Source organism: Alternaria novae-zelandiae (genome assembly GCF_023758075.1).
Source record: "Alternaria novae-zelandiae strain BMP 2774 chromosome Unknown scaffold_3, whole genome shotgun sequence".
Classification (NCBI taxonomy): Eukaryota; Fungi; Ascomycota; class Dothideomycetes; order Pleosporales; family Pleosporaceae; genus Alternaria; species Alternaria novae-zelandiae.
This window is the reverse complement of record NW_026056963.1, coordinates 9,825-37,608: the sequence shown is the minus strand read 5'-3', so window position 1 is coordinate 37,608 and position 27,784 is coordinate 9,825. Positions and strand designations below refer to the sequence as shown.

The window sequence follows — 27,784 nt, the reverse complement described above, 5'->3', positions numbered from 1 at the left end:
TAACTTTTATTTTATTTATAGCTCTAAGAAATTCTATATATAATAATATACGTTGTATAGATATCTATACTTAATAAGAGAAAGCTAAAGAGCGTCTACTCTCTCTAAATATATAAAAAGAAAAGCCTATTAATACTTACTCTTCTCTACGTACTATTGCTATAACTCTACTTCTATATATAGTACTTCTAAACCTGTCTTAGTGCTATATATTATAAAAAAAGGTATACGTTTATAAACTCTATTTTTAATAGGCTTTTTAACTCTAGTACTTATATAGGGATGCTAACCTAAGGTTAGGTTAGCTTCTAGATTTTAGCCGCGCAGGTTTGTGTTTGCAACTTTACCCCTTAGCGCCCAATTCTGCTCTAGGCTGAAGCGTGAGGCGAGCGGAGGCAGCGGAGTTAGCGGAGTCAGGCTGCATGGAGGCAAGGATATCGACCCGGGCTGTGGACAGAGGCTCGGGCTTATCTCGCAGCCTGCAGCCAAGGCCGAAGTAGCAGCGTATGCCGTCAGCGAGCGTGAGGCAGCCCTGGAGTGCCGGACGCTAGCGCGCCGCTGCACGGGAGCGCGTCAGGGCAACTCAGCAGCAACAGCAACAGCAACAGCCTTGTGCACGACACCATGGCCATGGTCACGACCCCGACCCCGACCCGCACACGACATGTCTGAGCCCCGACGCTCGACGAGGGCGCGCGCCCGCGAAGACGCCGCCCCGGCTGCCCCCGACACGCCCAACGACAAGCCCGCCAAAGCCGCCAAAGCCGCCCTGAAGCGCAAGCGGACCAGCCTCGCCGTCAAAGACGCGCCGCCCTCGACGCCCGTTGCTGAGGGCGCGCCGCTGCCCCCACGACAGACGCTGCCCCTCCAGCTGGTCGACGGCGCGCCGCTGCCCACACTGCGCGAGCCACAGCCCCTCCACCTTCCATCGAGCGAATGGCAGACGATCCAGCAGAGCCGCGTCCTCGAGACGTCCTTCGAGCGCTCCAAAGCTGTCTGGCTGTCTGGCGCCAACTTCCGCACCTTCCATGCCCACTTCAACCAGCCCAAGAAGCTGGCCGACCGCACCGACGAGGACAAGGCCAAGACGGCGAGACAGAAGGAGCTGCTCAAGAACTTCCCCCAGGTCGGTGGCGACCGGGTGAGCGTGAAGCTCGTCATAGAGCCGCACACGCTGCCTATCCGCCTCTACGGCCCGCGCGAGGTGGGCAGACCAGCACAGAAAAAGCCTCCCGCGCCATCGCCCTATGCTCCCTGGCCAAACCACAACCAGCCCAACCAACACACCAAATACCAGGGTGGCCAGCCCATACAGCAGAAGCCCCAGCCACGCCCACCCCAGCCCCCCAAACCTGTCCAGGCCGCGCCTCCGCCTCAGGCCCCCGCAGCCCCCGCCCCCGATCCCGTCATACACATGCTCGCCGCGAGAGCAGGAACAGATCCCGAGCTGAAGGCTGTCATGAAGATAGTCGCCGCTGGCTCGGCAAGCAAGGAGCAGCTCGAGTTCTTCCAGACACACATCAACGAATTGACGGCGATTCTGGCCAGGCAGAAGGAGGAAAAAGCGCCCAAACCAACTCCGCCAACGCAACCCCCCAAACCTACGCCGCCGCCGCCGCCTCCAGCACCGAAACACACAGCTCCTCCTCCGCTTCCCCGCCCAGTCCAGCCAGTCCAGCAGCCTCTGCAGCCCAGCACGCCCAAGCCGTACAGTCCGGTCCCGCCACAGGGACAGACGCAGCAACCCTCGCCTACACAACAGCCATATCCACCCTATCCGAACAACTTCAGCAAACCGCCGCAATACCACCCGCCGCCGCAGCTATCGACCTACAACCCACCCCCGAGGACAACATATCGCCCGTTGGTCTTCAGGTTTGTCCATGGCAGCGAAGACAAGTTTTACTTCCCTTCGTATAGTTTCATGGAATGGCTTCCCAATGGCACAGGCGCAAAGCTGTCCTTTCTCATCACCAAGATGAAGCCAAGGCCGGATCCAGTCGTCAAACCTCCGTCTGCCTCTGCTCAAAACTTAATGCCGACGCCGATTCCGACTCTCGGTACTGCGACTAATGCTATGCCTGACGCACCCCCACCGAACGCCATCATACCAACACCCAGCCCCACAAACCCTGCTTTTGCGTCCACACAACCTGCCGCATCAGCCCCCTCGGCAACCTTCGTGCCGCCTAAACCGCCCCAGCGAATCGAAGATTTCGACGAGATGAATGAGATAGACAACATTGAATTCTACCAGCCAGTTACTGTCCTTCTACTAATCGAGCACGATGAAGGCGACGAAATCGCAAGCGCCTTGCCGCGCTCGATACGACCACCGCATGTCGTGGAGAAATACATGAACGAGGTGTTTGATAAGTGCAAAAGGGCAGAGGAGACGTATCTAGCCTTCAGACTGCCCAAAGACGGCGATGAGTTGCCAGAGAAGAGGATTAGGAGCGGCGACGTGACGCCTGCGGTTGCAACGCCGACTCAGGACGTCGCCATGGGAGGGATGGGTGGGTCTGCCAGTAGTATGGCAGAAAAGAAGAAAGCTGGACGGCCTAAGAAGAGTCTTGTATGAGATCGTCTGATCGTGTGCCGATATTGTGGAAACCTTGGAATAGTCTTGCGGTGTGTATGAGTACAAATGATACCCATTTCTTAGCGTCAAACTACACACATTCTGCTCCGGTATCGCGTGTCATTGATATACGGTTGCGAGATACGTGAGACGGTATTGTCTGAAGCATGCTCCTCGTTACACATGAGATCCGGAGCTGCCATCGCTCAACTCCGATGCCAAGATCTTCGCTGCGGCCTGCTTATCCCGGTTAGATCACCCGTAGTTGCCTATCTCCATGCATCTGTGCCCTTCGCGCGTTCCATTTCCGCAACGTCACCATAATCCTTTTTGCTTTACCTGAGTCCAGTGCTACGGTCGCAGTACTTTCTCTGCGTCGACATTCCCGACAGTATAAAGTATCTAGGCAGCGCAAGACCACGTCCTGTGACTGAAATCATGCCCAACCTCAAAGCCATCTTTACAAAAGCGTACTGGACATTTGCCATTCTAGGCATTGTCTGGGCCGCGTTTGTGGGCCTATTGGTCAATCCCACGGTACAAAGGCAGTACGTTTTGCTCTCATCATGACAGATGAGATGATATTTGGAGTCGATTCTAATGTCTTCTCAGCGCTCTCTATGCCCATAAATTTCACACGGGGTTCTACCACAACGTGACGAATCCCGAAGAATTCGGCTTTGCGAGTAAGTGCATCTGTAACTCTTCCTCGATTTGTTCTATCGCTGTACTAAGTACCCATGTGTAGAGGGGCAAGTACAACCCTTTTGGCTTACTACAGCGGATCAAGAGAAGCTCTTTTGCTGGCATGTACTTCCTCTAGATGTTTATCTGGAGAATGAACATGAGCTTTTTACTGCTGCTGTTTCGGGGGAAGTTGCAGAGGAATTGAAGGGAACGATAGGAGAGAAGCTGTTGAGCAGCGACCCGGAAAGTAGGGTTGTGGTCAACTTTCATGGTGTAGGTTGTGCTTTCTTTCGATTCTTGACTTTCGGTTTGGCATGATGTCCCTTTCCTTCCAGAGTCTTTGGTCTTATCACATCTCAAACTCTCATCTCAGACTATATCGACTCTTCTTTCTTAGTTTTACATGGTTTCTCCCTCATTCTTCCGTCACTTCATCCACCGTTAACTCTTCTTAATATTTCCAGCTTATCTATCACTCATTCTAATCCACCCAAACAGAACGCTGGCCACATAGCCCAAGGTTACCGCCCCTCAACCTACCGCTCCGTCTCTGGCATCCCAAAAACTCACCTCGTAACCTGCGACTACCGGGGCTTCGGTCTCTCCACGCTCACACACTCCCCGCATATCCCCACTGAAAGCGGTCTAATAGCCGACGCCTTAAGCCTGATTTCCTACATCACCTCGGACCTCTCTCATTCAAGCACACGCACCGTTCTCCTGGGCCAGAGCCTCGGCACCGCCGTAACAGCCGCCAGCGCGCTCTACTTCACCAATTCCACCTCCGAGCACCTCCCATTGGCCATTACATCCCCATCTGTAACATTCAAACCATCCCGTAACTTTGAAGGTTTCGCCGGCATCGTCCTAGTAGCCCCCTTCACCTCGCTCCCCCAACTCCTCAAGACCTACAAAATCGGCGGCGTTCTCCCCATCCTAAAACCACTGCAAGGCTACCCCAGGATAGCAAACTATCTATCCACTCGCATCGTCGACCACTGGCCCACCCTCACCCGCCTACGCGCCCTCATCTCCACCGCCTCAGCCAACAAGTCCGGTTTCCACATTACTCTCCTGCACGCACGAAACGACCAGGATATCACGTACTGGGAATCTGAAGCGTTGTTCCAGCCACTGGCTACGCAAATGTTGACGGAAGAAGGGGTTGTGGCGGAGGAGGAGAGGAGAACGATTCAAGGGGCGAATAGGGTCAAGAGGGGTGCTTTTGCGTATAAGAAGGTCGAGGACGACAAGGGAGATAGGATGGTGGAGTTGGAGGTTGTGAGGTATGGAGGGCATAATGAAGTGGTGGGGTGGACGCAGGTTAGTCTTGCGATTAGGAGGGCGTTTGTGAGGAAGACGATGAGGCCGGGGTTGGACGTTGAGTAGGTTTTGGAGGAAGGGGAAAGTTACATTGGTTCTACCTGGGTTTGTTGAATTGAAGAAGAAGACGGAGAAGCAGCTGGATGGAGCTGGATGGAGCTGTTGAGGGGATATAATTCGTCGTCATATGGCGGTGTTGTTTACAACATTACATGTACAATACTTCTACACCTTTCTACCAATCCCACAAGAATACGCCAGACGTCCGCCAATGTAGATAAATCGATGTATGTCATCAGCACTCGAATCATCCAGGGAGCTCGTTGTACCAACACCGAGCTTTTCCACGGCCCCTATCCTGTTTCAACTCCGATTGAGCTTAGGAGGCTAATCTTACGCATTCCTAGCCTGCTGTTCCTTCTCGTACTTTGCCACAAGCTCCTTCTGCAGCTGCGGCGGCGCGGGACTGTAATGGCTAAACTCCATGCTAAACTCCCCCTTACCCTGCGTACTAGCACGCAACTGGCTGCTAAAGCCAAACATGCTGTTCAAACTGCAATCCGCATAGACAGTAAAGTCCTCCGGACCGATCTCCGTATCGTTGATAACAGCATTGCGCTTATTCAGAAGACCAACAACAGAACCCTGGAACTCATTCGGCGCCGTGATGGTCGTCTTCATAAGCGGCTCAAGTACCTGAGGCGCACCGGCCTGGAAAGCTTTGCGGAAAGCTTGCTGGGTGGCCATTTTGAAGGCCATTTCCGAGGAATCGACAGCGTGGGTAGCTCCGTCGTTGATGATCATGGAAGTACCCAAAACCTTATGGCCGAGAAGCGGGCCCTTGGCCGTGGAGGCCATGAAGCCCTTTTCACAGGCGAAGAGGAACTTCTCGGAGATGGTGCCTCCGGAAATCTGTTGCTCGAACTTGTTCTCACCAGCAGCTTCGCTTGGCTCCATCCAGCCGACTACTCGCGCGTAATCTCCTGACCCACCACTCTGCTTCTTGAGCGTGTGGTCGAAGTTGACGCGCTTGGTCATTGTCTCGCGGTAGGCGACTTGTGGTTGTCCGGTTTCGCACTCGACGCGGTATTCGCGGCGCATGCGCTCGACATAGATGTCCAGATGTAGTTCTCCCATACCGGAGATGATGGTCTCTTGCGATTCGGGGTCGGTATGGACTCGGAATGTAGGGTCTTCGCGCGTGAAGCGGCTCATGGCTTTGCTAAAGTTGGGTGTATCTTTGGTGTGCTTGGGCTTGATTGATAGGGAGATGACGGGTTCGGGTACGAACATGGAGGTCTATCGTGTCAGCTTGAAGATATGATAACAATAGTCTTAAAGTCTTACCATGGTGTATCCAAGATTACCGTCAGTGAAGGTATCTCCAGACGCGCAGTCAACACCGAACACGGCACAGATTTCTCCAGCACCAATTTCCTGGATTTCCTCCATGTCGTTGGAGTGCATGCGCACAATCTTTGGTATCCTGACCTTCTTGTCTGACCTCGCGTTGAATACATTCATTCCCTTTCTGAGCGTACCCTGGTACACACGGATGTATGTCAATTGTCCAAAACTACTTTCTTCTAGCTTGAAAGCCAGACCGACAAATGGCAAAGAGTTGTATGATACCAGCTTGACCGGTGCCTCTGCTCGCTTCTTGTCCAGTGCCATGTTCTCGACTTCGGAGGGGTTTGGTAGGTAGTCGCAAACAGCGTCGAGCATTGGTTGGACGGATTTGTCTGCAAGCGCGGAGCCCATCATAACCGGGGTGAACTTGAGGGAGATGGTGGCTCGTCGAATCGCAGCTTTGATCTGGTGAATTGTCGGTTCCTGCTCGTCCAAGAAAAGCTCTGCGATCTCATCGTCGACATCTGCAAGTGTTTCGATGAGCTTCTGCCTCTTCTCCTTGCAGAGCTCAACAATATCCGCAGGTATCTCGTCGGTCTCCCTAATGGTCTCGCCCTTGGGTCCTTCGTTGTAAATCGCCTTCATCCTGACCAGATCCACAACACCCAAAAAGCCATCCTCGCGGCCGATGGGTACTTGGAGAGCCGCAGCCGGTATGCGAAGCTTCTGGTTGATCTGTTCGACAGCCTTCCACGGGTTGGCTCCCATACGATCCATCTTGTTCACAAAGGAAATCCTTGGAATGTTGTACCGCCTCATCTGCCTGTCGACTGTGATGGTCTGACTTTGCACTCCGCTGACAGCACACAGGATCATGACGGCTCCATCAAGGACTCGCAGTGCTCTCTCTACCTCGATTGTAAAGTCGATGTGACCGGGGGTGTCAATCAAGTTGATGTGGTATTTCTGGTCCTTTCCTTCATCGTCCTTCTTGATCCAGTCACAGAAGGTCGCAGCAGACTGGATAGTGATGCCCTTCTCACGCTCGAGATCCATAGAGTCCATCTTGGCACCCACAGCATCTTTGCCGCGTACCTCGTGTATGGCGTTGATTCGGCCGGTGTAGAAGAGGACGCGTTCGGTGGCGGTGGTCTTGCCGGAGTCAATGTGTGCTGCGATGCCGATGTTTCGCACTCGCGAGAGTCGCTCCCATTCGACAGGGTCTAGGTTCTCGACGATTTTCTCTTGCGTCAAGGTAGAGGGGTCTTCCTTTGCTTGCTCCAGCCTATGACGTTCAATCAGCCTTCCATTGCTCTCTGGCCGTCACAGAACAAACATGGCAGCACATACACTTGCGCAGCCGCAGACTGCCATCTTCGTTGTGGCTTCGTGGTGTGGGCCCCTATCCATGTGTCTGTCTTGGTGCCGTTGGTATAGGGCGTGCGCGTTGCCGCAATGGTCGAAAGAGCGCATCGTGAAGGCGTCGCAACCGAGCGTGCTGAAGAGCGAAGACTGCTCGTGGCAAGTGATTGCGCCCGGAAAAGAGACTGAACCCTCATCTTGAACAAAGGGGCGACGCGGGGTCTGCTGTCGCTTCGCAATGTCGAATTGCCCGCCAGGAAAAAGTTGGGCCATCGGAGTTTCGGCGGAGGTGCCAGTCACGTGTCGACGTGTGCCCGCCCACCCTACCATAGGCATTGCACGAGTGGACAAGTAGACAGAAAGCCATCTTGGAGTGAAGAATGGGATTGTAATCTAATAGTGATGTCTGCCAGATTCTGCGAAGCCTATCGCTAAAGAACAACTATGCACGCAATAGTCCTATCCAAACCCACCTCCGCTCCATGTCCTTAGGTATCCGCCCAAATATCAGTTACGCCAAACAATCGCTCCAGAAAATGCTGTTGAGAAGTGAAAGAAGATGGGAGCCATACAGCTCCGCGCACATAACATCGCCCATAGTTGTGCAAGATGGCATGGTACGGCAACCTAAGACTTGACCAAGTGTTGCAGGAATACATACGATTTGAGAAATGTATACGCCTAGGTCAGAGACATAATGGCCCTCGTCTACCGGACCGTCTCCTCTGGGAAGTTGGGTGTCTGGAGTTCTGCAACTGACGAGTCTACCTCTTGAACTGGAGTGGCTGGTTTGTGCGATTCGTGTGTTGGCTCATTGGCGATAGGCTCCTCGGTTTTCCGATCGCCATGTTCAGATTCCTTTGCGGGCTCATCTCCATCCTTGTGCTCCTCAGAATTTCCGTTCGTAACCACTGCTCTGGCCTTGGACACGACCTCTTCCGCCTTCTTCTTCCCCTTTTGTAGAGTGCCGATCTTGGAAGCGGCAGGAGCCTTACGCGGTGGTGATGACGGCTTTTCATGGGGCTTATCGTGTGTCTTGCTGGAGCTGGCGGCCGTGGGTCGCATCATGCGCTCGAGGAAGCCTCCTTTAGGAGCAGCACTTGCGGTTGAGGTGCGCGATTCAGGTCGTTTGGGCGCAGGGGGTGCGATGGAAGGGCGCGAAGTCTTTGGTGCCGGGGCCTTGGGTGTAGGACGGGTGTTGGTGGAGGGCTTGCGTGTGACCTTGGGCTCCTCGCCATGTTTGGCAGCCGAGGCAGCCGTCGGCGCAGTCAGACGGGTTGGTAAACCGACTGGACGAGTAGGAGACTTTGGGGTTGGCTTCTTAAAGCCTGTTGGGGACGTGCTGTAGCGTTGTTAGCATTGGCGCATTGTCCCACGTGGCTCTGTCATACCTTTTGCGGGGGGCGGAAGTGGCGGGCTTGGGAATGGCAGGCTTCTTGTTCTCCACAGGTGCGGCCGCAGGCTTGGTCTTGGAGGCAGCAGCAGCAGTGGGTGCCGTCGCTGAGGACGCAGATGTTGCAGGTCGCAGAGAGGTGCGGCTGGTCTTGGCAGTTGGAACCTTTGCGGCTGGAACCTTTGTTGTGGGAGCCTTGGCAACGGGGGCCTTGACAGGCTCCTTGGGGGCTGCGGGCTTTGTGGTCTTCGCAGCTGGACTAGGCTTGATGGTGGGTGCGGCCGTCTTGGGTTTCGTAGGGGTTTTGGGTGCTGCTTTAGGTAGCGGGCTTTTGGCAGGGGCGGCGGGAGCCTTGGCAGGTTTAGCAGTCGAGATGGCAGCGGGCTTCCTGATCTCGGGCTTCTTGAGCCCAGGAGTTCCATTGGCCTTGGCCTTGGTTACAACAGGTGTGGCTGCTTCTGAAGCAGGTTCGGTGCTCGGGGCCATTACTGCTTCAGCCGGCGCAGGAGCGGTCGCGTCGGGAACAGCGGCTTCGTCGGCAGGCGCAGCAGGTCGTAGAGCAAGCTCCTCTTGAGCACCCGTCACTGCCTTGTCTGTATTCTCGGCGGGCTGAGCAGCGGCTGGGGCCGAGGCAGAGGGCTCCTCGGTGGCAGCAGCTTCAGCTTCCTCTGCAATGGCAGCTTCCTCGACGACAGCGGCCTCCTCTGCGATGGCGTTCTCCTCAGCAACAACGGCGTCGTCATCGACGGCAGCGTCCGGCAGAGCAGGCTTGTCTTCGTCCACGACAGCCTCCTCGGTGGGCGCGGCAGGTCTCAGGGCGACATCCTCCTGCGCGCCTGTAGTAGCCTTGTCCGGGTTCTCGGCAGGCTGGGCAGGTGCTGCTTCTGGCGCGGGGACTGGAGCGGTCTCGACAGCGCTCTCGGTGGACTCGGCTGGTGTCTCGTCGACTGGCACTTCTTCCAGCTCCGGAGCCGGCACAGCGATGTCGGCGGCCGCAGACTCCGGAAAGTCGGAGCCCTTCATGATAGAGCCCAGGTTGGGCATGTTGGTGGGTGTGTCGTCGCGGATGGGCGGCGCAGGCATGGAGGACTCGCGCGACGCGACGGCCTGCTCGGGCACGGCCTCGGGGATGGCGATGCTCTGGCGGCGCTGCTCCTTCTCCTCGCTGACGACCTTCTTGAGCTCGGCCAGCTCGTCGGTCCTGTCGTGGCTCACGCGGAAGCTCTCGCGGCGGGTCGCGTTGACGCTGTTGGAGGGCGTGCCCTTGGTCTGGCCGAGGTCGGTCGAGGCGTGGGCGGGCGTGGGCGTGGGCTCGACCGAGACAAACGAGGCGCGCACCTTGGACTTGGGACGCTCTTCGCCGCCGTCGGTCGCGGCTGCCGTGTCTGTCGGGGAGCGGCCGCGGGGCTCAGGCGAGGCAGCGGCGTTGCCGTTCTCGAACATGGCGCGGAGGTTGCGCACGCCGTTGGACATGGCTGCAGTGGGACGAGGCGAGCGTCAGTGGTGCTGGGGCGGCGGGCGTGGGAGCAGAGGGTTATAGGATACGTGGGAGATGGCCGTGGCCGCGCCTGAAACCCGGCCAATTTGTTTATGTACACGCAGTGACGGCGGCGCGACAGGGTTCTCGGGCGTTGCACAGGGAGGCTGCAACTTACAACAATGAACAATGCGGGTCAAGGGCTATCGGGCGGCTGTCACGCTCGCGTTCAGGAACAAGGGCGGTGACAATGGGGAACCCCTGGGGACGTCGGTCGAGCAGGAAGGAGTCGCTGGTGCTCCCGAGTAACCAAGACAACTGCCCAAAGCATCATAGCTCCAGTGACGTCTGGCCTCGCCCTCGCCCAGCACAGCACAACAGTGCGCACTGCACATGCATTGTATAATCTTTCATTTCGACTCCGCATTCAATCCTCAGCCCCTGGAAGGCTCTCGCTGCACATCCGCCAGTCCTCCCTTCACTGCACACACCGCTCATTGCAAATGCCGCATCGTCTGGCAGCCGACAACGACTATCTCCGTCGGCACCACGCGAGAAAAAGAAAAAGGCTCCGATGCCATTGGCAGCTGCACGCGAATGCCACGGATGAAATGTCAGTGCCACGCCAATCATGTCGCATATGGGCGCAATTCCCTCGTCATTTCCTGGCTGTGGCCAATCAGCGATGATCCTCCTTTCCAGTCCTCGTCGAGCCCGCACCTAAACACACGTGACGCATAGAGCAGCGCTTGAACAGCCGGACATGTTGGTAAAGCAGGATCGAATGGGTATCGAATTCAGAACATTAAACGCAGTTTACATTACACAGGACTGTCCAAATCACCCTCACAGCTTCCACTCGCCGTCCCACACCTCAGATGCAAATCATCCGACGCAGCACCAATCCAGACTCCATAATCACCGCCAACAGCAGGAATCACCCAGTTCTGCGACACTACATCCCACACACTAAGATCCTTTCTTGTGACCCTCAGACTAAGCGTCTGGCTAGCCCCGGCCTCCAGTTCCCTCGTCTTTTCAAAGTCACGAAGCTGAATGACGGGTGTGTCGACTGTGCTCTCGTTGGGGAACTGGATGTACAGTTGTGCGACGGCCTTGCCCGCGCGGCTTCCCGTGTTGGTGACGCTGACGGTGATGTCGTATGCCGTGTCGAATAGAGCAGGGTTTCCTCCTTGTGCGCCACCAGCTGGTAGACCAGGTTTCTGCTCGTTTGAGTAACCCGTGGGGTATGGGTATGTCGAAGTCGAGTTGCCAATCTTGGCTGCGGCATCGGCATCGTTCTTGTCGAGCCACGAGTAGAGGTAGCGCCAGATGCGGTTGAAGTTCTCTGGCCAGTACGCCTCGGAAGCCGGAGGGATGGCGGTTGAGTAGGTGGGTGTCTCGCCCTTCGCGGGACGAGCTGGCGGCGCGGCTGTAAGCCGAGTTACTGGAGTAATGGTCGCGTTGGCGAATGAGAACGACGTGTAGCTGAGTCCGTGACCGAAGGCGTACCGAGGTGTGATATTGGCCTTGTGGAAGTGACGGTAGTCGATGTAGAGACCCTCGGTAAAGGTATCCTGTGGTTGCCCAATCTGATATCCGACAAGGCTCAAAGACTGGGGATAATCATCTTCGGAGTTGGGGAGAGTGTACGGCAGATGGCCTGATGGAGACACATCGCCGTAGAGAACCTGCATCAGTGAGTCTCCTGCTTCTTGGCCAGGCAGATGGGCGAAGAGGACGGCTTTGACCGAAGGTAGATCGTGCCATTGATCCATGAGAATGGGACCGACGGTATGTACCACAACCACAACGTTGGAGTACTTGGCTGCTACGTCCCTGATAAGCTTATCGCCATTGTGCCATAGGTTAAGGTTCGAAGAAGTCCGATCTCCTGGGTTGTTCTCAACAGTAATATAGTTTTCGCCAGAGTCTGCAGTCACAAAGACGACGGCAGTGTCGCTCGGCGATGGGTTCGAGTTTCCTGGGAAGGAATCCGTATTGAAGAACTGATAGTTGGCGCCACGGGTCTTGAAGCCGTCGATCGGGCTGTTCATGTAGGGGTATCTCGCTGAGCCAGATCCCCATCCCATTCCTAGTGTGCCTTTGTTGCATCCTTGGTCCGCGCACGAGTTTATCCCGTCGGGGTTCTTCTCCGCGTCTGTGCCAAAGATCTTCAGGGTACCGTTGGAAGACAGAGGTAGCAAGCCGTCCTGATTCTTCAAGAGTGTGATAGCATCGCGGGCCACTTCACGAGCGACCTCTGCATGGTTGCCCTGAACATCCACAAACTCATTCACGATACCTTGAGGCGAGATAAGAGCGCCTGGATAAAGAGGACCCTCGGCGTTCTGAGTGTTGGCATCGAAATTGGGTCGCGGGTAGTCCTGGTCCTGGCCCATCTTGAAGTAGGTGGCAAGAATGCGTGTGACAGCATCGTTCAAGCGGTCCACTGGGAGAGATCCGTTGAGAATGGCACGCGACTGCTCGTACATCCAGTAAGAGTTGCCAAAGAGTGGAATGGTGTGGATGTCTCCAGGCATGGACATGTCAAGTCCTGCGAGCGCCGAAGCGACACCGGAGATCTGAGCAAGCCAGTCAGACATGACGAAGCCCTGGAAACCGAGCTCCTCCTTCAATATACCGTTGATCAAGTAACTGTTCTGCGAGCATGCACTTCCGTTGACAGCGTTGTAAGCAATCATGACGGCACCAACGCCGGAACGCACACCCTCAGCAAATGGCCAAAGATAGAGCTCATGAAGCGTGCGATCGTCCAAATTCGATGAGATGCCAGGCTTGACCAGGTTGTACATGCGGTACTCTTCCTGCTCGTTTGCGATCAGATGCTTGATTGTGGCTATGACGCCCGTGCTCTGGATGCCTTCGATGGAAAGAGCCCCACCAAAAGCCTGGAGAACAGGATCTGAGCCGAATCCTTCCCAGTCTTTGTCTCTGTTAGCTCAAACATCAAGGCTGGCTTCTGTTGATGCACTTACTTCTACCGCCACGCGGTTTACGTCCTAGCGGACCGACCGACGGTCCGAGATGAACGTTTACTCCCTTGCCACGGAACTCTTCGCCGATCGCAACACCACGACGATAGAGAAGATCCTTGTCCCATGTGGCTCCCACCGTGATGCCGGCAGGGAAGGCAGTGTTGTGATCCGTGTTTCTGACACCTAGAGGTCCGTCCTGCAAGCAGAGCTGAGGGATGCCTACTCTTTCTGCGCTGCCTGTGTTTCCGACGCATCTTCCCATGAAGATTCCACTACCGGCTGTGAGGTTGGTCTTTTCGGCAAGTGTCATGTTCGAAACAAGAAGAGATGCCTTTCGGTAGCTCTCAGTCCAGTCCGATGCCCATCCTCCATGGGGAGCTATGTAGAATCAGTATCGCTATGCTCGGTACAAAACTAGTCGGTCGATGTTATCTCCGATAACTTACCTGGGTAATATGGTGCCGCAACATATCCAGCTGGAACAGGATCACGTCGCTGAAGAGCAGCACCAGCGGCGAGTGTAGAGAAACATAGGACAAGAGAGGGAATCATGATGAAGGAATGACTGTAGATCAGCGAGTGAGCGTCAAGGAGGACGGTAGCCTACAACTAGGCATGGGAAGGAGATCACGGTCCTTTGTATAAAGAGCCCCTGCTTGAGCCAAATCCAACCCCGCAACACCAAGCCGGTATGGATATCGCATTTCTACCAAAACTAAGCGTGCACTAGCCATGGTGTTGTATAGTGATAGACACGGTGGGTAACGCGCATGACGGAAACAGGCATAAGACCGAGTAGTATTGTCGTGCGTCAAGGCTCAATGCTGGGGTCAAGGATTTAGGCCGGCTAATGATCGGATGCTCAAAAGGCGCATGACAATCTCGGAAGGGACTGCAGCTGTTACACAACCGCTAGGGGCAGCGCCATACGCCTGAGACAACCCAACTCTTCTTAACAGAGAAAGTACAAAGAGAAACGTACTCGCTCACGAAGAAAAGTACATGCCTAATGTATATTCAAAGTGATTGGTCTTGAATTGATCTTCGTATCTCGTGTAGAGTGCTAAGTTCAAGACTGGAGTACAAAGTCGTTGTATTGCCAAGCTGGCGGTCTCCTACAAGCTGCCTGTATAGGTGCACCACGATCCGATCCGATCGAGTGTAGATTGCGAAGGCTTTGTCCAATGCGCCACGTGCAGCCATAGCAGTCATGCGGCACGTTGCGTCGAAGCCATGATCGTAGCTGAGTGTATTCGTCTTCAGCCACATCAACGGTCCTATCACATGTCAAGATACCCGTTGGCTCGGACAGTGGATGAAGGGGTTGCGGGGTGGAGATGAAGACGACAAGGAGGATCGTGATGATGGACAGGGGCAAGGCGACCTCGGCTGCACTGGCGTATCCCCTTTCTGCTTCCGGCACACCCATCGAGCTTGTTCTCCGCCAACCACCACGCGTGTGGACCTATGATCTCATGTTCAAATCACACCGGCATTATGCAAAGTAGCAGGTACCGAGATGGAGTATTGGATGCGATCTTAGCATACACCAACCGGGCTGCTGGCTCGACTCGAATCCGAGTCATCGATCAAGGCCCCGGGGCAAATCTTGCCGAGTAGAGAGACAACTGGAAGCGGTGCCGTGGAAGAGTAACCTTGCCCCTTTGAAGTGCTGAGCGGTAAACACAAACCCAATGTTTCGCTTCACAAAAATGAGCACCTACAACGTGATTATCAAATCATCAGACGCCAGAGGTACTCAACTCATGAGAAGTCGCCCAACCGCCTGTGGCATTGAGGCTAACAGGCTGGACGTTTTCGAATGTTCGTGCAACGAAAGCAAAAGGCCATAGCGGAACTCCAAGTTCCGCGAATGACTTGGGTCTGGTAGCTATGCAAGCCCGAAGTTGATCCGACATGTTCAGCGAGTTCTTCTTGTTTGCGCGCTCGTCTCGTGATGATCCGATTGCAATGACTTTGATGGTACTTTGGGTGGTTGGGTATGTGATGACTGTGATTTGCCGACGAATTCTAAGCTGGTACATCTCCATGTACATCCACGTGTTCAGCGAGTTGGGGACCAAGCGAACGCGCCTGCTACGAGGGTTGTAAAGCATACAGTATACTCGGAGAGGACCTCGGGACCATCGGGGCACACGACAGTTGGTTCAACAGAGTGACCAGCTGGATGGGTACCGAAACACATTCGTTGGGGTACTGAGCAGTTGCTATTCTTAATGGACCATACCCAACTTCGATCCAGAATGTTTATTGCTATTCTCCGGGCACACGGTGCGGAGTGCTCTTTCCGCGGTTTAATGGTGAATGAATTGCAACGAGTGACGATGTTGGGGTGAGGAGGCTTGGTGCATGCTGTTTATCGATTCTGGTGAGTTCGGATGCCGAGGTTGGGGCTGTGTGAAAGGCCACGCTGCAGCGTCAGACGAACGCTTCTCTGGTACGACATGACCGCTTGTCGAACCGAGAAATTCTTTGTATGATGCACTACCGAAACGCATTTTCTAGTCATCTACGGCTTGGCTATGCCCTTACTTAGAATACCTACATAGTAAAGCGCGGCATTGCTGCACCCACACAGGTCTGCGTTGCAGGTGCCGTCGAATCCGATGCAGCTGCAAGCGACGCGGTACCGCACTTGCGAAACACTGCTACAGCACGTCAGGCATTGATCTCCAAAGCTCCAGTTCGTCAGAGGCACAGCAACGGCCGGCAGCAGTTCGCGGGCGCTTCTCATGGGAGCCTTGGACAGAACGTGCTTTCGGTTCTTCCCGCGGTCCCGCTGTGATGTGAATTCGTGTTTGCTGAGACCCACAACCCACACTCGCCCATCCAGTGGCCGCGCCTATCGTGAGCGCCTCGCGGGCTATCGGGCGGCCGCATATTCTTTTTGCGTCTTGAGGTCGGCTATTCTCAAGCCCTCCAAGGTTCCCTTGAACTCCCTGAGCTCAGTGCGCCGTTTCGAAAACGTCTTTGGAACGGGTTGCTGACCTTCCACTCCACGTTTCTGCACATGCATCTATCTGCAGGTCCCCGAGCTCAGCCCTACTGATTATTGATGACTACGACATCCTACAGGTGTTCGACCAGATGAGGCACCCCTTGCCCTTGTGTCGCTTGCCAAGGTCTTTATTTGGGCCCTACTTATGCGCTCGCCGAATCAGATTAGCCGCCCTTTCCCCTCCATCGCTGCCCCTCCACCACTCGCCAGCGGGGATATTCTTAGACACAGCCGCATCAGGGAACACAGTGGGATATTCTCAAACAGGCGCTTCCGCTATAGTCCCCCTTCCTTGTTCGAGGGACGAACCGCTCACGGTTTGTGCTTCGGCCATTCACAGGCCCAATTTGGGCCTGCCCTGGTCCCTTTTCATGGCGCTTGGAGCCACGACCCAGTGAACAGCCTCCTCTTCGCCTAGTCGCACATGCCGTTCTCGGTAGATGAAGATCGATCCGGCGATTACAGAAACATGTCCTGGTTTCAAAACAATTCTCCGAGTGGCCTACTGGTCTTTGTCGTGGATGGAGGCTCTGTATGCGGCTCACTGTATAAAGATGTTGGCCATGCCCCCTTGATAGAGCCTCAGACAATACAGACCCAAAGGTACGAACAGCAGTTGTTTCATTTCTACTCGCAAGGATATCTCCTACCTGTCGTTCCTCATCCGTCACTCTCGTTCGCCTACGCCAACACTCCCCTAATCATAATACGCTACTCGGTCGCTTCCATTGCTCTCATCTTCCTCCTCGCCGCGTCTTTCCTATCTCCATTCTCGTCATCACTTTCTTGTCCTACTAGTCTTTTCATTCAACTGGTCAACATGCCTAAGATTGAAAAGGGCCCGGCGCACCGCCTTTCCGTGTCGACCGCATCGGCCGCAGGCGGAACTCGCAGTTCCTCTTGGTCCGCTAGAGATGATGAGACGCTCATTCAGGCCAGGGCTCAAGGTCTCAACTGGAACCAGATTGGACCGAAGCACTTCCCTTCCAAGACGCCAAATGCCTGTCGCAAACGGCACGAACGGTTGATGGAGAGGCAAAATGCGGAGCAGTGGGACGGCGTGAAGCTGGACGTACTAGCGCAAGCCTATATGGAAGTTCGAAGGGACATGTGGAGCATGTTAGCTGCCCGAGTTGGAGAGAAATGGCAACTGGTAGAGACAAAGGTATGTCATGCGTGATTTCGTACTCTTTGAAGCACCTGGTGTTGACTCTACTCAGTGCATGGAGAAGGGTCTCAAGAACCTCACTCAGGCCTTTAGGTCGGCACAAAAGAAGCTCGAGAATGGTACCTACCACGACCATGAAGATAGTGGCGTAGGCATTTCTGACCTGGAAGAAGAACAAGAGGATCCCCATGTGGAAATGCATAGCATGTCTACGATTCCCGAAAATCATTACTCCGCATACCCAAGCTACCCGTTACATCAACACCAACATCAGCAACGGGTACCGAGCATCCAGTCTATGCTGCAGCCAATGCCACAACACCAACATCACATGCAACAGCCGATGCAACAACAAATGCAACAGCAAATGCAACCACCGATGCAGCAGACTATGCAGCAGCCCATGCAATACGCTTCGCATCACCTCCCACATCAGCAATAATATCGCAGTGTCATTGCCAGCCGGCTGACTCTCTCTCAATGTCTCATATCTGTTTTACATCTCGTTGTCACGATCGCTACGAACTCTCAGCTTACCTTAAAAGCGGCAAGCAGTCTCTTTTTGTCCCAATACCCCCCATTGAAGACAGTCGATACCACGGGCAACCTCTCTGGTGGCTTTCTCAGGCACGCATCACCTCGATGATGGATTATAGCCAGTCGTACTGGCAGTCACCTTATACCCCTTGAACCTACGACATTCGCACGGAGGACTGTAATCAGGAAGGAGGAACCGGACATTCATTCCCATCTGGACCGGGTATGCGAGGAAGGCTTAATTGGCGTTTTTCATTTTCGAAGTTTCCAGTACATGCTTTTCATGGTAACACTTGGGCATGGAGATGGCCCTTATCGATGATGTAGCCATATATTTCTTGTCAATGTTATATTTTTTCATCCCTTTATTCCACGTCGCGGCCATGGTTCGCAATGGCTGTCATACTGTCACACATCCGGAGCAAGTCCGATCCGTTACTGTACATATCTCAGCCTACTAGCAATCACAGAGACTCGGCTGCATCGATTTTGTGATCGCCCACGGGTCATGACAGTAGCCCTCATCGAGCGCTTCATTCTCAAGTTTGAGCCGTTGTTGTGACAGCTACAGCACAGCCCCCCACATGCACTCAGCCTCACACTGCACCTATATTCTACCCCACCCCGCAAACTCCCAATACAAACTCGCAGCACCTTGCAGCCCCCAAATATACGTATTCCTGCAGCGGCACGATAGCTATCCGTCGGCTTACCACGCGACAAACTCGTGCGCACGCGCGGGCTGGCAATCCATCTCGGGCCCCGGACCTCGATGGTGCCGCGCTAAAAACGTATCATGACATAACCACCGTTTTGGCCGCACGCGCGCTTGCTGGCCCCCAATCCGCCCTTTGGCTTCTGCGAAGGTGGACGCGAGAAAATACAATGTTTGAGCGTGTGCGATTGCGCGATGCCCCGAGTCCCTCTGCTTCGCGTTCCCTATACCGATCCCCTCCCGGCACCTAAGCTGATTCCCGCGAGCGCGACGACGGCGAGCGGTGCCATCGCGGCTTTGGTCGACTTCTTGTCGCCGTCCCTGTCCACGTCCGGTGCGCCTTCGAGGGCGGCGCAATCGAGCCTCTCGACTCGGCTTGGTCGGGGCGAGCATGCGGGCAAGACGCTGCTGCTTACGGGGGCAGGTATCTCGGTAGCGTCTGGCTTGGCCGATTACAGAGGCACAAATGGCACCTACACACTGAACAAGACGTACCGGCCCGTCTACTTTCACGAGTTCTGTGACAGCCACGAAGCGAGGAAGAGGTATTGGGCGAGGAGTTTCCTCGGCTGGACGAACCTAGAGAAGGCCAAGCCAAACAAGGCCCACGAGGCTTGTGGCGAGTTGGGGCGCATGGGTGTTGTTGGAAGCATCATCACGCAGAGTATGTCCTCCCTGGCAAACGTCACAGCATGCTAACGAGTTGAGCAGACGTAGACTCGTTCCACCCAACGGCGCACCCCGACCTCTCCACCATCGAGCTACACGGCTACCTGCGCAACCTCGTCTGCCTCACCTGTCGCAACGAATATTCGCGCCGGGCTTTCCAGAGCCAACTCACCACCCTGAACCCCTCCTGGGCCGCTTTCCTCGCCGAGATGATCGAATCGGGCGCCCTAAACACCGAGAACCCCGACGAGCGCCGCAAGAAAGGGCTCAAGTCGAACCCAGATGGTGACGTCGACGTGCCAAACGCCCCGTACACCACATTCCGATACCCTCCGTGTCCCACGTGCTTGGAGAAGCCGCCAAAGCGCGCAGATGGAGGCAAAATCCACGTACAAGTCGACAAGGATGGCGCCTGGGACCCGGCGAGCGAAGGCGGAGTGCTGAAGCCTGCTGTCATCATGTTCGGCGAGTCTATACCCGCTGCCACAAAAGTCGCTGCGGAAGAGGCAGTCGATGCAGCAGGCAGGATTCTCGTCATTGGAAGTAGTCTTGCGACGTACTCTGCCTGGCGGCTAGTGAAGAAAGCAAAGGACATGCAGATGCCGATTGGGATACTCAACATGGGTGGTGTCCGGGGCGAGGAAACCTTCTTTGGAAACGTCGCGGACACCAATACTGGCCGGGAAGCTGCGCGCTTAAGTGAGAATGCGGAGAAGGTTCTACCCCAGGTTGTGAGGATACTGCAGGAGATGAAGGAGACGAAGTAGAACATGTACGAAAGATGACGAAGTCAACACTGGCTCGGCAAGATACCATTGAGTCAATACGGTAATCAAGTTTGCCGTGAAGGCCGCCAAGCTAGCTAAACGATGCGCAGCATTCTAGGTATAACTTCCCATCCAACTCCAACGTTGCGTAAATGTGATATCATGTGATGAAGCAATTCATCCACCCGATGCGCGCCTGTACTGCGCGTGGGAAGAAGACAACCGGACACCCAACCCAAACCCAAAGAAACCTTACGCAACACCTTCACTATCCATTCCCTCTCCCCTTTCCTCCCCATCGATGTCCTCAACAACCATCGTAAACCTGTCTTCCTTAAACTTCATTCCCGGCGCCATGACCTCCCCCTTCTCTCTCTTCTGTATCAGCGTTCCCAAGTCTCTGCCTGAAATCGCCCTCAGATCCTCACTACAGCTACGGCAAATCCGCAACTGACACCACGTACACGCCCACTTCCTATCTTTGTCGTTCTCATGGCACACCATGCAGCCCATGGGCTGGAATATATTGTTAGACCAGATGTTGTGGCAATGTCTTGTGTAGCAGGAGAGTTGTGCGGGCGTGATACGTGGAATGTAAGACACGGGCAAAGGGATTGGTCGGCGGGTTAGGGGCTCGAAGGGAGGCGGTGTGGGTGGCGTTGTGGGCTCTATGCGCAAGCCGTCAACGGGTGATGTTGGAACGGAAGGTCCTGGGAAGGGGGAGAGGTTGTAATCTTGGAGGTCGGATGATGTTGGGCGGGATGATGGGGCACTTGTGGGTCGTTGGAAGCCCGGGGATGGTTCGGGTGGGTCTAGTGATGTGGTGCGCATGGGTAGTCGGGTCTCAGCTGGTGGAGTGGTGCTTTGAAGTGGTAATTCCGACATTGCGAGGTATTCTTCCTGCTCTGTTGACTTTTGCTTGGTCTCAGTGGTGGCAACAGCAGGTTCGAAGCTAAAAGGCCGCCTCTCATCTTTTGGTGGTGGCAGTGGGGAAACCGGAGAGATCTCAGCATCCTTCTTTGCTAGGACTGGCTTCAACGTCGGGGAAGGTGTCATCTCAGGCGTAATGGTGTGCAATTCCATCGTGGGGATTGGAGGAGCCGGCCTCATTGCCTACGAGATCTCAGTCAGCAAACAGTATTCTTCTTTTGGAACAGGATCCAGGTACCCTTGAGTTTGCGAACATTGCAACGCAGTACGACAACTATCGTACAAGTACTGGAGAGGGAAAGGGGAGGCAGATATATACCTTCAAGACATTGAAGCCTGTGCTGCTTTTGCCGCGGAAGTGAAGGGGCGATGCCGGGGCTTTGATACGAGGGTTTGAGGGAAGACCCGTGAAGACTTTCTTAGGTGGTACAGGGACCCTGGTGTCTTGTTCTTCCCCCGGTGTCGGTGGGAGCTCTGCTTCCGTCTTTCGTAGCTTTTCGGCGGGCTGAGGTGCGGCAGCCTCGGGCATGTTTGCTTGACTGTCGACACTGCCTTTCCTTGAGACAGCATTTGATCGCTGGCTATCAACGCTCAAGGTTCTGGGCGCTGATGTGGGGGGCATTGGAGCGCCCTTCCTTCCTCGCGGTCCGTTATTCAGTTCTGCCAGACTTTTGAACTTTTTGAGACCTTGGTCTGGTACTGCTTTGCGCCCAATAACCGATGATGTGGTTGTAGTAGACGTCTCCGTAGAGTCTCTGCTTTCGCCTTGGGAAAGAAGCGAATCGTTTCTCGCGAGATCCGTCGCTGGCCTTGACGATTGGCTTCCCGCATCAGACTGCTTAACCGACTTCCGCCTCTCGGACTTTGCAGGTGGTGGAGGTGGAAGATCTTTCTCCTCTATTGCTGAAGAAGGGAGAGACTCTGATCGTGCTGGGAATGCTGGGGTAGGGGGCACAGTCGCTGTTGAACCGTTGCTGATGGTAAGCTTGAGAGATGCTGGCTTAGATTCGCGAGATAGGCTACGTGACTCGATCCTCCTCCTTGGTCGAGGTGGGGAGCCTGGCACCGGACTCCTTGGGAGAACAGGTGCGTCTTGGTCATCTGTTCTCTGTTAGCACCATTCGCTCGGGTTTATGATATGATGGCTTTGTCCATGCGGCTCTCTGAGCGACGACAAAGCAACGATGATGTATCACCACGCATACAGCACATTGGCATGCGGAATCGAGGTTGCAATATGACACACAGTCTGTACCAGCGAGCTCTTGATGAATAACCAAACACGGATGCAATCCATTATAGTAGAATTTGTGTGATCTCTGCTTACCTCTCAACTGAAACTTTGCTTCCATTCTCAACGCAGCTGGAAGCGGTTCACGTGCGCCGCTATCTGATCGTGACGGCGGCGCAGGAAGCTTTTTGTCCGCAGGTACGGGCGACCACGTTGAAGGAGATGCGTCGCCTCGGCCAAAAGAGTTGCCATAGTCGTTAAGTAGTGCGCTGACAATGTCTTGTCTGGATGCAGGCGCAGATAACATGCTTTGTTGAGCCATGACGTCGGCCATCGTAGGGTCGAGATATGGAATGTCGTGTATTAGTCCAAGCGGAGGTAGCGGTCAAGGAACGGTGTCGGATGTATGAAAAGTATTCGAGGAGACGTCGATAATGAATGTGTCTAAGGAGCGTGGTGGCAACAAAGAGAGTGACTATGCCGTGAAGCAAGATGAAGAGACAGGCCAGCCCGATTAATATCGACTTTGTCAATTAGTACAAGTCATGAGGGAATGAGAGGAGTGGAAGGGACACGCATAGCAAACCCTCGCGGCGAAGCTGGACGTCTCAGGTACAAGAAAGTGCATGGGACACGGCTGGCAGAAGACTGGTCGGGCCTTTCAAACGCATGAAGTGTTTGACATAAGAGCCAGGAAGAGGCTGGCCTGGCACAGCTGACGACCAAGGGCTGCGCGGATCATCCATGCAAGGATGGAGGGCGTTGGAGATGACAGGACAGTCTACAGCTCCACCGCGGCGCGGGAAACCAACGTTGTTCTGCTGAATTGGTCCACGGGGCATGCCGGCCGACCTGGCAATTCCTTACCACAGCCGGTCTTGACATGGACGCAATCAAGTCCATAGCGCAAATCAAGTGCATGTTATCGACGTTGTACAAAAGGTCCGACAACGGGAAGCTGAAGCACAACGTTGATGTGTAACGTCCCAGGCGACCGCTTTCTGTCAAATCACGGCACCCCGCAAGGCTGATCACCACGTGACGAGGGTCCGCCACGTTTCAGGCTTGTTCGGAGGAGATCGAGAAGACATGCCGAGCAGGTGATCAGACCCACAGCCGGACATGCGCTGACGTGTGACGTTCGCAGATCCACATATTGTCCTTGTCCGCCTTACATGGAGTCACCATATCCATCGCGCGCTATGCTGTAATTTCCTTTTCTTCGGAAACAAGTGCGTCGGCCGAAACGAAATGACAACAACGGGGACAGGGTATAGGCAAATCGTCAGCGGGAGCGGACCCAAAGGCGCGATCGTGACGGATAGATTACCTGGGTATGTGGCATCGGTGACCAAGAATCCCAGGCTCATGGGTTGCGCCATGGCCCTTCATATTACACCGACAGACTCACAGCCAATCACTAATCAAGCCCTCGATACTGGTATTCGTGAAACGAGTTCAAAAAACTGCTTTGTGCGTAGCTGACTTTTGATCATTCGATCACAGTCTGTGCAATGTTATTGGTGTACAGAAAAGACGCCTCACTCATGGCGAACTGTGTACACGTCCAAGTGTCTCGTCGTGCCTCGACAGGCCGGATCGCGGCAAAAGCCAACGTTATGGGCCAGAGGACCCCATGACTATCCCGCCAGGTTTGCAACAATCCAAGACGGCCAAAAAAGAATCCTCCCAAGCGCCGTCGCTAATGACCAGTCGATCCTGATATCAATAATAACTAAGGTAAAGTATTTACAAGTATAGAATTTATAGGGTATCGCTCCATCACTGGAAGAAGTAAAGTAAAAACATTAAGATCAAGCTTATCGTGGGTGTGATTGTGGTGCTGGTCGTCGTCGATGCAGCCCCTTTGAGTGGGGCGGCCGTGACGTTGACAAACGTCGAGCCGCATGCTATTGATATTTGCTGAGCGGCCGAGGTATAGGTTTTTGAAAGAGGTTGTGTGGCGTTGTTGCTGTAAGTGGCAAATACACCCATTGCTTGTTGCAAACACGAGTTGCAGGTTGGCCTTGATCCGCCGGGAAGTTCTTGGCCAATGGGTAGGTAGTATGGGTAGGCATCTCCCGGTGATGACATGTTGCTGACGGCGTTCGCAAAGCAATAATTTCCCTCGTCATCATGCAAACAGCTTGCTTGGTAAGACGGTTGGTATGCAACGAGGCCATTGTAAGCCTGTAGCACCAGGGGATTGTCGGTGTCGTAATCGGCTTTGCATGCCATTTCCGATAGCAGCTCCACTGCGAAATTATCCAGGGTAGGTTTGCATTGTGCTGCGTTTACTCCACAGGTTGCATCGAGAGTCTGTGTGATGCGTAGTGTAGATTTGGAGGCGTCGAAGAAACCGCTTGACGTCTGCATGGTACTGATTAGCCACACTCTTCTCTCTCGTATTATTGAAGTACCATACCTGCAATAGCAAGGAGAATGGGTGGCAGTCGTTGAATGCCTGACTCTGACGTAGGCGATTAAGGAAGTTTGCGCATGAGTTTGTGAAATTATTTGATAGGCCAGTATCGAATGCCGTGGGGACTTTGAATCCGGTGCCAGAGCCATCAGAGTCTGTTGTAATGGCGCGTTCCGAAAGAGTTGCAGAGGGTGTGCGGGTAACATCGTCGTCGCGTTTTAGAGGAGGCATCAATCGCGACGCGGTGGGTGGTGGGCTGAGATCCAGGTATAACGCCGATCCTGTCCAGGCAAGGTCGTCTTCGACGAGCAGGGCCGGTCGATCACCATAGGCTTCCGTTGCGGATACGGGGGCAGCCTGGGAACTGCAGGATAGAGATATGACGAGCAGCAGAAGCAGCGCGCGAAACTGTCGGCCGATGCGTGGTGACACTCGAAGATATAAGGGGACACCGCGGCAGCGGTTTTCGTGTTGCCTCCTCCGCGTTGGCAGGGGAGCATGGTGCGACAGGATCGCTACCGACTCGCATTCGAAACATTGAGGACTCATCTCCAATAAACGGTACTATAGCAGTCGAGGATGCTATTATTAACCGCAGAATTTCCTCGGAATCCGGATACCCATGGCCGTACGTAGGTACCGTTGCTGTGACAAGGAGGTTTGCCGCCACTGTCAATGACTGCCTAGGTACTTCGTCCAACCTCAGATTCGGGTACCTTGCAGTGGTTCAGCAAGTGTCCGAGGGCTTTTTGCGGGCCGTCAGGGGTAGGGTAACGGTGGTGACTAGGAAAAGGCAAAGAGTGACGGCCAGCTGGGGGGACTTGCTTATCAATGTCGATCGCAGCCAGAAGAACGGCACGAACAGCCTTTCGTCGATTTATTTAGCAGCCAGAACGTGTCCAAGCATGAGGAGCGGCCGGCCCTTATGATGATTGCCATGCAAGCAGCGAATCCTTCAAGCCACCGGCGCCCATGCCTGGCCTGCTAGCAGCTAACAAGCCACGACGGCCCCGTGCAAGCAAAACTCGTTTCTTCGGCTGATGACTGGCACGCGATTCGGGTAATAGAAGCTTTCGACCGAATCACGGTCTGTGAGCGGAATGACTATGATAGGCTGCATATGCACTGGTTTGTACAATGCAATAAAACGCAGCCAAATCGAGCGACGTTCTGGCCAGAAAAAACGGGACGCGGTTGTCTCTGGCGGCGCGGTCCCCAACGCCTTCGCCAAAGCCTGCCCCCTGCGCGGCAACAAGGCTCACACTACAGCGCCAGAATGCAGCCGCTACAGGGCATGTCGCGAGGAGCAGCGCTGTCAACGTAACTTTCCGGCAAGCGTTGGAAGTTGCGTTGCCCCTCCATGGCGCGGATGATGATGTAGATTGTGTTGTCCTGTTGAACATGGAGGTGGACTCGTTGCGCAGTGCGTTAGTGCCGGAGGTATAGCCTGGAAGTCGCTGCAACTGTCTCGCCGTCACGGCACCCAACACTCTAAACAGTGTCGCCAAGCCAATAAGCCACTGCGAGCCACGCCCCTATCGGCTCCGTTCCTTAACATCTTTCGTGTCTCGGTCAGCTACAGAGCTTGAGTCGATGTTCACATTGGACCACACGCCCGCTCGCTGGCCTCTTTCAGCGCGCGTGGCCGGTCGTCTTCTCACGTCCCGACGTTTGAGGGCAGGTGTGTAGGACTAGCGAAGAACTTGTCCGTTACCCAGCAACCTTCCTGTCCGGCGTCCTGTGCCTTTACCAAGACTGCTCAATATCGTCTTGTCAGCAAACCAACATCGATGGCTATGTTGGCAAACGGCGCACGTATATGATACCGAGAACAATCTGTTTGCACCCTACAAGTGACCCCGCCCCCCTATGCACTTACCTATTCCGTAGGCACACGCCGCATGGAGTGACTACCTGTTCCTTGCCGTTCTCGAACGTCAGCTTTCGGCCACTGTCAAGCGGCAGTGTTAGTGCTCACGTTCCGGCTCTCCACATTATCAAAGGCGTATATCACACCGCTGTGTGCAGTCGCCATCTTTCAACATGAAGATTTTTAAGCCGATACACATTTGGGTCTGAGTTGCACACGAGACCTAGCCAACGACTTGAATGCACGGCGATCGCATCGGAGATCATGCCAAAGTCTCGGAAAGGACGGTGCGTCAAGATCTAGAATCAAGCCATGGCCAATCCATTGAGCCTAAACTACCTCGTTCATAGCGAGCATGACATATACCGATCGCTCGGCATCTGCAGGCTGTGGACGGACATGAGGAACCGTTCGGATGATTCACAGATGTGAACTTGTGGAGACGACAGAGGTCATTTTACTTGCCTTGGGTACGAGTACTTGCTCACAACGTAGCTGCAGCATGCTAGATTGAAGTACACTGATACTCTTGCGGATGCGCGTCATGTACCTGGACAACCTTCGAGCACATAGAGTGCCCAGAGAAGATCTCACGGCAATCCATGCGTCTTCTCTCATCAGGTGCAACATGTCACTACTACAACGAGAGTATATGATTGCAGGCAAATTCTGTACGAGCACGTATATATCATGCACTAGAGGACTCTCGATGCAGTCGGTAGTTCAGAGAAGATGCACTTCTCGTGACCATGGCCCATGTCCCTACTGTTCAACAAATGACACTACAACAAGACCTGAATATACAGCAAACCAACCACAGCACGACTGTACCCACACGCATACTGTATGTTTATTACTAGATAGTTGAAGAAATACCTAAGAGCAGTCCTATCCCTTCCCGAATCTAAAGAGACTAGTAGAGTTCAGAGTAGAGTTGCCTAGCTATAACGGCCGTGCAGTGTTAAGGGGTGCACCGATGCTTGTGAAGGCGGAAGAGTGTCATCTCCGAGACTACTACATTAAATACTTCGAGTCTCTAGTTCGCGGGCAAACTAGCATCTCTTAGATTTGCAACTGTTAAAGATCAGCGACTCATCTACTATTAAGCAGATGCATACAGGTTTCCGACCCGTGCTACGTATCCTCGATTTGTGTAGTTGTTACCTGCAGCCGTCCAAATTCTAGAGTATTTTGCGTACTGGATATTTCAAAAAACTTGGAACTCCGAACGTTATTCCGGGGCTCAGAACTCTTGCCATTTATCTTGGGCTGCTCATCCGCTCC

At 54.3% G+C, this 27,784-nt stretch overlaps 7 protein-coding genes across 7 annotated transcripts; 3 read left to right on the top strand and 4 right to left on the bottom strand.

Annotated features, from left to right (window-relative positions):
- Positions 1-664: 664 nt before the first annotated feature.
- Positions 665-4,657, top strand: J4E88_001988 (uncharacterized protein; the record flags this gene model as incomplete). The annotated part of the gene is made up of 5 exons (XM_049395655.1): positions 665-2,516; positions 2,931-3,129; positions 3,194-3,267; positions 3,330-3,541; positions 3,767-4,657. The coding sequence occupies 5 exons, from the start codon at positions 665-667 to the stop codon at positions 4,655-4,657; spliced, it is 3,228 nt and encodes a 1,075-aa protein (XP_049258059.1).
- A 327-nt stretch (positions 4,658-4,984) lies between these two features.
- On the bottom strand, positions 4,985-7,639 carry MEF1 (Elongation factor G, mitochondrial; the record flags this gene model as incomplete). The annotated part of the gene is made up of 4 exons (XM_049395654.1): positions 4,985-5,890; positions 5,939-7,226; positions 7,292-7,308; positions 7,631-7,639. The coding sequence occupies 4 exons, from the start codon at positions 7,637-7,639 to the stop codon at positions 4,985-4,987; spliced, it is 2,220 nt and encodes a 739-aa protein (XP_049258058.1).
- A 372-nt stretch (positions 7,640-8,011) lies between these two features.
- Positions 8,012-10,169, bottom strand: J4E88_001986 (uncharacterized protein; the record flags this gene model as incomplete). Its single annotated transcript, XM_049395653.1, has 2 exons — positions 8,012-8,645; positions 8,695-10,169. 2 exons carry the CDS (start codon positions 10,167-10,169, stop codon positions 8,012-8,014), a joined length of 2,109 nt encoding a protein of 702 aa, XP_049258057.1.
- An 825-nt stretch (positions 10,170-10,994) lies between these two features.
- J4E88_001985 (uncharacterized protein) lies at positions 10,995-13,724 on the bottom strand (the record flags this gene model as incomplete). The annotated part of the gene is made up of 3 exons (XM_049395652.1): positions 10,995-13,120; positions 13,173-13,550; positions 13,619-13,724. The coding sequence occupies 3 exons, from the start codon at positions 13,722-13,724 to the stop codon at positions 10,995-10,997; spliced, it is 2,610 nt and encodes an 869-aa protein (XP_049258056.1).
- Positions 13,725-17,011: 3,287 nt separating this feature from the next.
- Positions 17,012-17,801, top strand: J4E88_001984 (uncharacterized protein; the record flags this gene model as incomplete). The annotated part of the gene is made up of 2 exons (XM_049395651.1): positions 17,012-17,356; positions 17,412-17,801. The coding sequence occupies 2 exons, from the start codon at positions 17,012-17,014 to the stop codon at positions 17,799-17,801; spliced, it is 735 nt and encodes a 244-aa protein (XP_049258055.1).
- A 1,005-nt stretch (positions 17,802-18,806) lies between these two features.
- J4E88_001983 (uncharacterized protein) lies at positions 18,807-20,047 on the top strand (the record flags this gene model as incomplete). Its single annotated transcript, XM_049395650.1, has 2 exons — positions 18,807-19,275; positions 19,323-20,047. The coding sequence occupies 2 exons, from the start codon at positions 18,807-18,809 to the stop codon at positions 20,045-20,047; spliced, it is 1,194 nt and encodes a 397-aa protein (XP_049258054.1).
- A 252-nt stretch (positions 20,048-20,299) lies between these two features.
- J4E88_001982 (uncharacterized protein) lies at positions 20,300-22,189 on the bottom strand (the record flags this gene model as incomplete). The annotated part of the gene is made up of 3 exons (XM_049395649.1): positions 20,300-21,160; positions 21,297-22,078; positions 22,183-22,189. The coding sequence occupies 3 exons, from the start codon at positions 22,187-22,189 to the stop codon at positions 20,300-20,302; spliced, it is 1,650 nt and encodes a 549-aa protein (XP_049258053.1).
- Between the last annotated feature and the right edge of the window lie 5,595 nt (positions 22,190-27,784).